The sequence below is a fragment of the Platalea leucorodia genome (assembly GCF_965183815.1).
Source record: "Platalea leucorodia genome assembly, chromosome: 5".
In the NCBI taxonomy this organism is placed as follows: domain Eukaryota; kingdom Metazoa; phylum Chordata; class Aves; order Pelecaniformes; family Threskiornithidae; genus Platalea; species Platalea leucorodia.
In genome coordinates, this window is record NC_138827.1 from 23,932,960 (window position 1) to 23,946,313 (window position 13,354).

Here is a 13,354-nt window from a genome sequence, read left to right on the forward strand (position 1 = left end):
TAAAAGCCTAAAAAAAATAAATTTCCCTCTCTCCTAGTTTATTTTTCATGCTAAAGGCTGCAAATTGACACATCACAGTAATTACCTCTGACTAACTTCCATAGACCTACCCAAAGAGATAAACATGAGAAGTTCACATTTGACTATCAGACTTAGTGTGCCGAGCACAAATAATTTCCCAGAGGAGAATTTGATATTTCATCATTTGGAACAGTGGTAATTTAATTACATTGCTAATGTTTTCTGGCATACTTGAAAGGACAATTAGCATAAGTAAATCATGAGTGAGATGACAAGTCACTCGGCATTTATTTCTGCTCATCAGATGAGATCAGTTGATGATCTAAATTCTCTTTTGTGTGCGAATTGATTCCAGGTTCAGCAGTTGTAACTGGGGTTCAGACTAGTGGGGATAAACCGATGTATAAATAAAGTAAAATGGATATTGTTCTTTGAAGTTTCTTAATTAAACTTGTCCAGAGAAACCTCAAAAGCCACCAGAAGTAGGGGAGGGTGGGGAGAAAGGCTGATAGATGTGGAAGGCTAAATGAAGCTCGAGATGCACACTACCCTTTCTGGCAATAGGGTGAACACTGATTCATTTTTGCCAGGGTTTGCTTTACATCCTGCTCAGGGATGAACAGTATTATTATAGCTCTACTGATGTTCTAAAATAATTGTATTTATCTCCGCAAGCGCAATGACATTCATGATAACACCGTTAATGTTACAGTTCCTTTCTGGCGCTTCAGAATAGCTACAGCTTGCTCATGAGTAACACCTTCCAAAGCTTCCCCATTAACTGCTAAAATCTGATCGCCACGCTTCAGTCTGCCATCGTCCGCAGCTGCTCCCTGCAAATGGCAAAGCAAGTCATTAGTGGCTGGTAGCACAGAGCCCTCCCGCCTCTCATAATGCTGATGGATGAAATGAGGAGGGATGCAGCACTGGAAATCCCACCATAACTGGGTGGGGAACATGGGAAATGACAGTGCTGAAGTCTCCCTGAGTGCTTCAACCATTGCCCGTTGCTCACCCCGCTTACCCAACCCTGTAAGGTGTGGGGCAGTGCGGGCAGGTGATACACCCCTGGGAAGAAGAGAATCCCTGAAAAAACTGCAGTGTAAAGACTGGTTCTGGCTTTTATGATAATGGAGAGGCTTGTTAAAGCAGCATTGAAACGTACTCCACACCCAGTGCTGAGAAATGGGTTAAAATGTGGGAAGGGAGAGGGACGCAGAGCTCACGCAGCAGAAGAGCCTGGACACTGCCCCAAGCCCCGGCCAGAGCCAGGCTCCATTGAAGGTCTTGAGAAGCTCCCACAGAGCTTTAGAAATGGCTGTTCTCCTCCAGAGGCCTCAGTGTAGCTCTTTTATCTAAATCCTGAGCCCTGCCCTGCCCAGAGGTCAGTTCATGGTGTCTGTTTCTCCTCCATGGCCCCACCAGCGACTGCAGTGTATTCTACCTTCGATTTAGGGTTTCTCAGCTGTGCTCACATCTAGAAACTTGTAAATCTCAGCATCAGTTTAAAGACACAATATCTTCCCATTTTAATAATTGAAAATTGTAAAAAGACCAGATAATTTATGGTTTGAGCCCTGGAATCGCAGAAGCAGAGGAGACGCGACTTCTACTCTACCTTCAGATGAAGTTTTCTTAATTATGTCATCTACCCTGCCAGAAGTGCTGACACGAGTGACAGCAAGTAGGCACAGGACAAAAAACTGTGTGTAACTGACTTCAAGGTCACTTTATGTAAAGTATTCCCAATTCCTACTGTTTTTCTTTCCCCCCCATTTCCAAAACTCCCTTCACATGGCCATGCCTGACATATCTTGCTGGCCCATGCTGAGCACATTGTCAGCAAGGGGATGGCTGGGATAAGGGGCACTTCGCCATCTGTACCAGTGGCTGTCTGACTTGAGTCTGTGCTGTACTGTGTTTCTTCCTCAGCCTCGGTGGACAGAGCCACTGCTGTACCTGACTGGGACCCGCAAGTCCTCCCCTGACACTCAGGGTTGGGGTCGGAGATGGGCTGAGACAGCCGTGCTGTGAGCGGCTCCAGCACATGGGAGTGGAGTACTCATGGAGAGGCATGAGAAAGAAGCTGGAAGCAAGGAAGAATAACTAAAGCCAGGACCGATGTGTAAGCCAATTCATTATCAAGCCACAGGGTATGGCGTTTTCGTCTTTTGGTGTTTTTTCTCATTGAGGCGACTATCTGAGCACAAGAGCTTATCGCTGGTTTTGCAGCTGAAGCTCAGCCACAAAGATCCAGCATCTGTGCAACTGTCTCTTCTCCTGTACAGTGGAAAAGTGATGCCTCCATACCTCTTGGAAGGCATTTTGAGATTTACAGATATAAAACTGCCTTATAAATATTTTAATGTATAAAACCAAGTTTCCCAAGTACACAGAGCAATTTTGCTGAGATAAAGTATCTTGTTTCAGCCATCAGTAATGTGAAATATAAACTGAGAAGCTGGCTGTGAGTTCTGGGTCCACTTATTCACATCAATGTACGTAAACAGTACATTTTGCTTTCTACTACATAATATATTATCCAAGCCAAATCTTAGGTACATTTTTAAAGATAATACAGAAAAAGGAAGAAAATTAAAAAAAAAAAAAAAAAAAAAAAAAGATACCTTGGCAAATATAGTCTTGACATAAATGGGCAGGTCTCCATGGGGACTTCCATACCCCCCTACAATACTAAATCCCAGTCCATCAGAACCTTTCTCCAAAGTAATAATCTTAGGCTGAGGTGCTCTGAAAACACAATAAATATCGCTTAGAATAGCAATGTCTGTCTCTAGGGACTTTATGCAGAAGGAACACTTACAGAGGTATTTATCTATCAAGAAGTTTTTCATACAGTCACAAACCATGACTCTTGTCCTTGCGCTGCCATACACTCCTGCGCAGCCTGGAGTTCAAACGCTGTTGAGTGTACTTCAGCTCCTCACTTTGAAAATACTTATTCTTAATAAAAGCTCAACAAGAGCACTTATCTCTGATGCAGAAGTGAGACTCCCCTCATCTGCAGTCGCTGCATGTACGTAAAGGAGAGTTTGCTTTCTTACCGGCCAAGCTGTCATCTTTAGTCCACATAAGTGGCAACTGCAACAATTTCCTTACAGCATAATTTTACTTTATGAGTTCAGAGGAATGAGTCTAATAGACAGGGTGCAGCCAGGAACGCTTGTGTTTATAGTCTCAGCTCTACTGCAGGCTCTTTGGGCTGTTTTCTAACCACCTATATTTGACCTACATCCCTGTGCCTCATAACCCCAGAGGCTGACTCGCAAGAACCCCTCACTCAGTGCATTGCTTAGACCCTGAACTGCTCTTCAGGGGCTTTTGCTGTCTACATTGAGCAAAGTAAGATTTTTCGTGGAATTTAGACCACTCATATGTATATGTTCATCTGAAATTTGAAAAAGTAATTTCTGCATATTTAGAAAAAACTATTGTGGACAAAAGCTGTTTGACATCTTCCACCTATATGTAGGTGTAGCCTATGATGACTAATATCTAGCCATTTCTTTAGGACAGAATGAATGCATATGCCTACCTAATTCTGCTTCATATTTTCACATTCAAATTTCCTTACTATTTTGATATGAAAAGAGAATACAAATCCTTTTGTGAAGTAAGCAATTCTCCTTTGAGAGCAGCAATAAAGACAGTATCTCACATTGTAAGACTAGAGAATGCAGCATAAATAGCTTAACTTTTATACTAAAAAACCCCTGAGGTAGGGCAGCAACTTGCATCTCAGCTTCTTAAAATAAATATAATGAATCAAAGAATGAAAATGAAGAACATAATGGAGCTCACGAACCAAAATGAAGATCAAATGAATTTCAAAATGATAACTGGAATGCTATAAGCTGCCCTAAAAAGCACACGATGGAGAATGATGCATGGCCATGGGAAGGCTAGATCTCTAACTTTCATCACCATACAGAAGTGCTGTAAGTAGAAAATTTTTTAATCGGATTTCTTCAAATTGTAAAGCTAAAAAGATTAAAAAGACAAAGAAAGTTCTGGGATGTGTTTTGAAACATTTCTCTCTGATACCAGGCTTTTTAACACCTCTTGCCTTAGTCTGCCAATCAGAAGTTATTTCAAATTGCTACAGTCATAATTCCTTTAAGGCAAGGAAGCCAACAGACAAGGGCAGAACTATCATGTCAGCATAACACATTAGAAAAGAAAGGAGATTTTTTTTTACATGTCCAGAACTAGTGCTTGGAAACACATTTTGTGCTTATTTACTCAAGCAATTTCTGACACCAGGTGAAGATGGACACGAGTCCGTAATCAGCTTGGAGGTCACAGTTACTATTTTAAAGGTGATGGAAAATTAGAGAGAAAAGCAATGGGAGAGACCTCCTTCACCAGCCTAGGCTTTTCCCTTGCATGGGGCATAGAAATCCACCTCAGTTATGCAGACTAAGTACAAACTTACTCGGGATCTTCAGAAGGATGCTCAGAAGAAGAGTTAAGGTTGCATCCCGCAGACATGCTCTCCAGCTGGGTAGCAATAGCACTGATGTTGGTATCAGCCACAACCTAAACAGAAGGATGCAATGAAGTACTATGTGTGTTCACTTAATACGAAAGACATCTTGGCTAATTATGTAGAAAATAGCCGATACATAAGGAAAATCAATTGTTGATTTGTTTTTCAAGCAAATTTCAAATACAAGTCCTACTCTCTTAAACTTCCTACTAATTCAATACTTTCAAATAATAGATTTAATAGTAGCCACCTTTCTGGAGGTTAAATGCAAACTTTGCTCTGAAGCTTTCTCTTTCCTTTACGTGACTATCACTCAGATGCTGAGCAGAGGGCAACTGTTTCTGGATAATCCAGAGAAAGAGGTTACTTCATCAAGGAAATGGGTACATCTCAGAGTGAACACAAGGTGTCCAGGATTGGGCTTGAAAGTAAAGGTCTCCCACAGAAAGCACCTTAGCATTTAATAAAATACAGAGATCTAAGGGTCTATTGGACTATGGGGCAAAGGCCCTGAAATACCTTAGATTGGTTTGTTCACTGAGTGGGGAAGAAATTAATCCTTAGTTTCAACTTTTCTGCAATTTCCAGCATGAATCTAACAAACTGAATTCTTAAATTTCCCAATTCTAGCTCCTGTATTATTCTGAAACAATCATGAATTACCACCACACTGTAATTAATAGTTAATGACATTTTGACAGGTTGTGGGGCAGCAAACTTGCTCAGGCTTTTTAAAGCAACCATGTCAATGTTGTATAGGGTAGTTACAAATATGACTATGGTCATACTGAGAAAACAGTTACTTGCACGCTGAAGTCTGGGATTTGCTGTTCACAGGGGTTTAGCCTCATAAGGATAAAAGCCTGTAGCTTGCAGGCCCAGTGGGATTTATTAAACACAAAGTGTCAATGCCCACTCTAGCTTTTTTTTTAACCTTCCACTGCATGTTAATGTTCTATTCTTAGCTTTTTTTCTGCAAAAAATTTGAGGAAACCTCTGTGAAGTGTTTTGGATTTTAAGTATTCACAGCTGAAAGGGCATCAGTTTCCTAACAACTACATGCTGTGGTTATCCCCTAACTCCATCTCCTTCTGATGAGATATTCTTCTCTGCTTGACATTTACTGTACAGTGCAGGATTTCAGCTCAGAGACAATGAGAAATATGCAGTAAGTATATTTTCAATATTTCCTCTAGCTATCTATGGCCTTATTTTATCAAAATTAACAGGTACTTTTCCCACTCCTTGCTGTGAACATGGCTTAAGGGAAACATACCTTTTCAAAATAAAAAATCCATTAAAGAAATCCCCCGTTTCAAATGAATGCTCACAATTCTTCCACAACAATATTTCCCTCTTTCTAATCGCTTGGAGCCAAGAGGGTGGTAGAATTTTCTAGGAAGGAAGATTAGTTCTCATGCAAATTTTGCATCCCAGGACTCAGGTTCTCGGATGCCCTAAATGAAGGGGTCCAGCAGACAAGATAGCTGCACCTGGCTCAGCCAGCAAAGACACTGCTAAGTTTTCCTTCCTGTTGCAGTAGGGGAAAGAGTGCCAGCCAGTATTTGTTGTATTTTGTTGTTAAATAAAATGAGGGCAAAATAAATCTATATTCAAAAATCTTCAGTTGGCAGTAAGAACGTATCAGAGTTCAACAACCTTGTAAAAAAGCTTCCCCTTATCTCATTACTACACCTGCAGAAAAGAAATTAAATTAAACCAAAGCATCAAAACAGCCGAAAGGGATGATTGTTCCCCTGAGACCCTAATCTCCCATTTGCAAACAGCATTTGCAAACTCCTTTACCATCCTTCCCAGGACATACTGATAATAAGCCTTTCCACACCACTGAATGCAATTATCTGACCTTTCAAAGCAGTTTGCCATGAAGTGGTCTAACCTGATAATAAATAGAATTACTTAATGACACATCAGTCATGATTATCACAGCGATAGGATTATTCCATTTAGATTGTTTTAATACAAAAAAGCAGTCCGGTGACTGAGAAGTACCTGCAGTTAGCATGTAAGGTAACCGTATCACCATGCTTATGGCAGGACTTCAACACTACTCCCTGCCGGTATTAAAATATAACATCCCACCTTCACATAGCAGTTTTTTTAATAGAGGAAAATAGACTCTATTCTATCAGAATAAGCCTGTATCATCTGTAAAAAGTATTAAGCCTGTTTTAGGCTAGACAGCAAAAATGTGGAAGAAAACCTGTCAACTGACAAACCCAAAGACATTTCTAGAAGAACCTCTTTGTTTATGCGAGCGACCAACTGACAGCGTGCTTCATCAGGAATATTTTTAAATACATGATGAGGTGGAATACACTGTATTACAGCTTTCAAGATTAGCAATTTTGGGTTCTGCAGCAAGCTTTCATTTTCTATTCAGGGTATACTGTTGACATGAAAAGTGAAATTACTCAATGTTAGTAACAATATGATAACTATAATTTAACAGAAAATCCTCAGCTGGTGTATATCTGTGTATTTCCTTTGACTTCAATGGAACTACACAAATACACCATCTGCTGTGGAACTGGCTCATCACTTACCAGGTCAGCAGTTCACGGACACACAAAACAAAGAACAAGCAAGTCTAAAACTAAGTTTATTATCATTTCATTTCCTTTTTTTTTCTCCATCCCCCCCCCTCATTTTTTATAGTCACATTTGTGTTGTAATGCAAGCAAGAAGCTTAAGAAAAATCTCTCAAGATGCGTTCCAATCCAATATGCTGTGATGATAAAGAAAATTAGAGTAGATTTTAGTGGTATGTCTTAAGTTTGTTTTCCAATTGTTACAACAATTCTGCAAATGAGTAGTATTTTGAATTCTCTCTGGCAAGTATTTTTCCCATTTCTTTGTGTAAACATAAAAATAAACTAAAGATGAATATACTGGCAAGCAGCAATTAGAACCAAAGTGGCAGAACATGTCTTCCTTTTAGCTAGCATACAAACGTGGCGATGATAACACTGTTTTCTCTCTTGAGTGTTATTATTCATTACCTGTAGAATAATCAATTCTAGGCAGCACTGTCTTAATGATGATGCTATTATTTTTACTAAATGCTGCTAGCATTTCTTTCTTCTCCCCCTTTCAAGAACAAGGAAATTAACACTGTGGGCAGTTTGGTCACAGTCTAGTTACATGCACGCACACATACACACATACATAATTTTCTTGTTCCTAGTTAACTTCAAATTAAAAAAAAAACTTGGAAGCTTGTTGATTTATCATGTGTAGCAACAAGTTATTTTGTTCTCTTTGTTACGCTTTTATATAATCATGCTCACAGCCTGTATGAGTGGCAATAAAGAATTTTTGAATGAAAATTATTTCTTGCTTTCATTCTGTGTAATTCCCATCAGCAAGCACCCTGCAATTCTGTGATGCCTTGTGCCAGTGATGCTTAGGGTTTGGTTTTTTTTTTTTTCCCCCGAATGCCATTTATCTACCCTCATGCAGCTGCATGTTCAATTTATCACCATACCTGCAGGATAATGCTCCCATAAGCATTCTTTAGTAGATTAACCGCATCTGCATGAGACAGCCCATCCAAAGGTTGCCCATTAATACTGACAATCCGATCTCCAACCTAAAAGTACAACAGTAATGGAAAATTACTAGCATTAGGGAAAATTAAAATTAAGAATGCTTAAAATTCCTCGTGAACTTGGCACTGCACAGTCATGCTTCTCTTTTGCAGGATCCCTTTTGTGAGAATTCTGCATTGCTAGTGATCATTTACCATTCTTCAGAGCAAATACAATACAGATTTTTTAAAAATAACAATGTGATCAGAGAGACAAAGGCGGGTGTATTTTACTATTTCCATTTGCAAGCAGACAGAGTGAGATTTTCACTGCTGTCCTCCCATCCAGAAAGGATTAATTTGTGTCCATATGTGCAGACAAGTTTCATATTCTTATAGACTATGTATGCACATGCTGAATACAGTATAGAAAAGCAGGCACTTCTGATATTAATCTAATTAACCTAGATGATTTCTTCTTATACATAAAAATGATTTTGACACCCTGGAACTTAGTGCTATTGTGTAATTCTATTAGAGACATGGCATGAATGTAGCAGCATGTACTAATGAATCTCATGGGTCAAAGCAATCCTAATCAGGAACTAGTAAATTCTTTTCAATACTAATGATTCCTTGAAACTCTCTCCAAAACTGGAAAGTGTTCACCATGGTCATTCCTGGAAACCCACACATCCTGTGTGTCTGATACAAGTGCTTTATTTTGGCATTTCTTTATAAGGGCCTTAAGATCAAACAACTAACTTCTGATCTAGTTTCTACCTGGTTTGAGCTCTAAATGATGCCTAGTCTGCAGTTCCCAAAATGCCTGTGATTTCCAGAGAGCCTGTTGCTGCCCTCCCTGGGTCTGGATGAACATATACATTCAAAGACCACTGCAAACACATTTATGTTCTTTCTCTTAATATCACTTTTCCATGTGGGCAATCATTGCCATTATCCCAAGATGAATAAAATCAAAAAAGGAAAAGAAGGGCAGATTGGTTTTTTTTTTTTGGTTGTTTGTTTAGGTTGGTTGGTTGGTTGGTTGGTTTTTAAGAGACAGAATAGTCTATGAGACATTATCAAAGTGATGGCATATACAGAAGTGCTTGAGGCTCCTTCTCTGTGGGACACACGGCAGATGAAACAGGAAATATTGAGAGGACCCCTCTACTCACTCTGAGTCTTTGGGTACGTGCAGCCACACCGCTGGCTTGAATCATAGCAATGAAGATGGGAATATCTCCTAATGGACTTCCCTTCCCTCCTGCTATACTGATACCAAGAGCATCATTCGATCCCTAAAACAAAACAAAAACCCCAACATTTGCAATTGGAGCAACTAGTAGAGGTCAATGTTCAGGGTATAGCAATAATTGACTCATTCGATTTATGGAACAGGGAGAAAATAGATAGGTTTGAGAAACACATGCATCCTCACACACACATGTCCTATTACACAGGCATACATCCAAGAACTTACTGCGAACATAAATAAGGCAATTTTACTTCTGAGAAATGCTACAAAAATTAACAAGTTCAGTTAAAGGTGTCAGCTTTTTGAATTGATAGAAAATAATGCACTGACCCTTGTTATCTCCACAGTCCTTGGGCCCATATCTGCTCCTACTAATAAAGAAACAAACAATTAGCTTCTGTAATTAAGAGATAATATAATTAAGAGATAACACTGTCAGGTGACAATGGTCCCTTGCTGCCTAGTCAGAGTTATCACCAAGCAGAAGCGGAGCCTTCCTGTGCCAAACCAGGCAGTGCTGCTCACGTGAGGAGGATGGGATTTCTGTTTCACCCAGAGATGAATACGGATGTAATCACTCTGGCTGACGGATGCCACTGTGACGCCCATTGTAGCACAGCCGCTGCTCACCGCAATCTATTGAATAGCAGCACTCTGTCGGCCTGAAGAAAAGCCCTATTGTGCATTTCACTCAATCAAAGATTGGCCTATTATTCATAAATCACAGTGTCCCTACCACAAAGGGGTAGGGCACACAGCTGGTCTGAGACTGTTGAGGTTCCATTGATTTCCCCTTCTAATTTGTGCTGTATTACTAAATAATAGACAGCCAGGAAGTCTGGCTAGCATATATCTAGCCGTAGGACATTTGAAGTTACTCAAAACATTAAAAAAGGGGGGAGGGAGGGGGGGTACTTCAAAGGAATAATTCGAACTGGGACTAAACAGCCTAACAAGCTGATGGTGTAGTCAGGTCCTGGGCTCTGCTGTACCAACCCCTAATTCTACCAGCTTTAATTAAACTATTTTAAGAACCTTTTAGAAGGCAGGCAGAATTAGTCTCTTTCAAGAGTTAACAATTCTTAATAACACATATCAGTATTTCTCACTGCCATGCACATGTGCTTGTGCAGATATCTGCTGAGTACCCAAGGCACGATCGCCGAAGTGCAGCAAGGTCTGCGGCAGCAGGAAGCCCAGCCCTGGGGATACCAAATCAGGGTGTGCAGACACGCACTCTCAGTGCTGCAGAACCTTTCAAAATGGCACAAGGAAGGCTGCCTAAAAAGCCACGTGCCTCCTCCAGTGCATGCAAACTGGCAGAAGAAACGCCTTCTACTTCTGCCCATGGTCAGACATGAGCACAGGTTACCAACTTCTGACACAGGTCAGAGCACACAAATGTGCAGGCTCTCCACAAGCTACTGCAGGTTGTAGATTTAGCACTTGCTAAATCTGCAAATTGCAAACTGAGCATTGTGACTTTCTCATTACAAAACACCCCTTTATACACTCAAAAGCAACAAAGATATAAATGAAGTGGTGGCAGCTTTATTCCCTGAGAAAACTGTTTCTAATGCGAGAACCTTGCCTGTGCTAAGCCTCCAACAAGGGCGTCAGGGAATAGCAGGGCACAGGAATTCTGCACTTAAAATAGAGGAGCCATTACTCTACTAGTAGACATAAAAATAATGTCATCTGCTGGGAAGTGTTTGGGTCTTAAAATACCAGTGGTACGTCTTCGGGGAGGCTGAATAGGAAAACCAGGTTCAAGTATTCAGCTTTGCTTTTAAACCAGCACAAATATAAAGCAAATAGCATGCAGCTATTCTGACAGCCACTCAGATTATACCTGAGTTTCTCTGAGACACATCTGCTGAAGATCTTTTCGTGCTGACAAAATTCTGTAAGGTAGAGAGGACCGGAGCAAGTGCAGGGTGGAAGTGGCTATGGACACTCTGTTGGCTTGCCTGAAGTTAAAAATAAATCGAAACCTGTGAGTCAAACCCAAACGTTAACTTTAAACCAGTTCCTGCAACATATGGGCACAGCTGCGTTCTGTGCCAACCAGACTGGAAATACCACATCAGCCATGCAACTGCAATCCCCTCCAACTTCATTTCGAAAGGGCAAACCTACCAAAACCCATCCCCGAGTTGTAGGCACACCCATAGCGCTGCTCACAGTACTACACAACTGCACTTCACTCCGTTAGGTGCACACCTAATGCGTATGTTGTTCAGGTCTGCTCTAGATGGCATAAGGAAGTAAGATTAACCCCTCCTCTGCTTATTCCCAGTGTGTCTCCGAACCTGAGCAGAAGGGGAGATGATGGTTGCTGCTAAAGCTCGTGGGCATCTTTCCCACGATGCAACCTGCAGGCACCTCACCCTACGATGAGCATGCACGAGGCACCCAGCAGGACACATAACAGCTCCTCTCCCACAACGTGGGGATAACACTTACACCCATCTTGTTACCTGGCAGTAATCTACAGGCTTTGTTATTTTAGCTTAATATATTGTCTGATTACAAGGTCCTGTAATTGACCCTGCTCCTTTCATTTGACCAAGAACCTACTCTTATTTCCAGAATAACATAACAGGTGACAAAAGGGAGAGCCTCTGAAGATAGCTGCTTGTGCATGTTACCAATTCTTGGCCCATTTCCAGCCCTCCTTTTCCCTATTTCCATATCTGGCTTTATCTTCAGACTCTGCCCCTTGAGGAAACATCATTATCAATTTAGGAAGTGCATCTGAACAACAGGTTTCACCGAGGGCCAGACCTTTTCAACTAAGCTGCCGTACACAAAACAAAGATCTGGTCTATACTTCTCTGTCCACAGCAGAGCTTTCCCCCTCTAAATGCATTAGGCGGTGAATCAAAAGCTCTGGCAGCATTTATCTTAACTGACCAGTGTGCAGCTGTCAGTGACGAACAACAGGCAGAGCACAATTTCCACCTCTAGTTGCCAATTCATGGGTCAGTTAACATAATTTGCAATGCGCGTGAAAGAAATCACTGTCCTGCACCACAAGGCTTATATTTCTACCGTTAAAGGTATGCAATGGACCAAGAAAAAAGCCAAGTGAGGACAAAAGTTCTGGATGCTTTTGGCCAGCAGCTTCTAAAACATCGCTCGCAGTTGTGCAAATCATTCAAGCTGATTTGCCACATTATCTGCCAAGATTTTTATAACTCTTGGAACGGTTTTGCTGAGAAACATTTATTCAGTTTTCAAAATCACCAAGTCACTTAGGAGCAGTGAGATGAAGGCTCTCAAATGACTCTGCATTAAGAACAGCAATTAAGATTTCTTGTATTAAAAGAAATACAGAAATTACCAGGTTCCTGCAAAAGCCTCTTATGCTACAAAGAAAGGGGGATGACGTTGTTTGATTTGATTTTTTACCTAGACTCATGTTAGATACTATGGCATTTTGCTTCCCTTTCAGCTATGAGTTTTACATAGTAAAACTGGGTGGATAATTTTAAACAGTCACTTTTTGATTACATTGCTCTTGCTTAGGCTAGCTGTTGATACAATGACCAAAAAAAAGTAATACTCAAGTCTTTACTTAATGCAATCAGTATAATTTTCCTCTGTTATTTCATTTCTCCTTGCCTGCTGCATGCACTGCAGATGTTTCTCCAATGATAGGTAGTCATCATTTTTAAAGCTGCGCTTAGCCCAGCTGTTCCTGCATAGCTTTAGCCTTTCCTGATACCTCACCCACCCAGACAGCAGGGTGGATCACTGCTGGCCTCTAGAAAGTTAAGGAATCATGCCACATGACTATTTTGGCACCCTTTTTGGGTTGTTCATGCATGACATCAAGGACAAGCCTCGCCTCTTACTGACCTCCTTAAAAGCATTCCTGCTTTAACTTACGTCCCCTCCAAGCCTCTTAAGGCTCCTCCTCTCCCTTTCCAAAACCAAAGCCTTCTTTTAGCATTCGTGGCAGCTGGGCGGGATCCCACCGGTGTGCAGCCTCTCCTGCCTGCTCGCA

The 13,354-nt window shown here is 40.9% G+C and overlaps 1 protein-coding gene across 1 annotated transcript in view; it reads right to left on the reverse strand.

Moving 5' to 3' along the window:
• Window positions 1-809: 809 nt before the first annotated feature.
• PATJ (PATJ crumbs cell polarity complex component) overlaps window positions 810-13,354 on the reverse strand; it is a 159,897-nt gene continuing 147,352 nt past the window's right edge. Inside the window, exons 40-45 of the mRNA XM_082314335.1 lie at window positions 11,195-11,312; window positions 9,673-9,713; window positions 9,263-9,385; window positions 8,040-8,144; window positions 4,478-4,581; window positions 810-854 (exon numbers count right to left, since the gene is read on the reverse strand). Of these exons, the coding sequence (XP_082170461.1) occupies window positions 827-854; window positions 4,478-4,581; window positions 8,040-8,144; window positions 9,263-9,385; window positions 9,673-9,713; window positions 11,195-11,312 (519 nt within the window). The 3' untranslated portion in view covers window positions 810-826. The remainder of the gene's footprint in view (window positions 855-4,477; window positions 4,582-8,039; window positions 8,145-9,262; window positions 9,386-9,672; window positions 9,714-11,194; window positions 11,313-13,354) is intronic.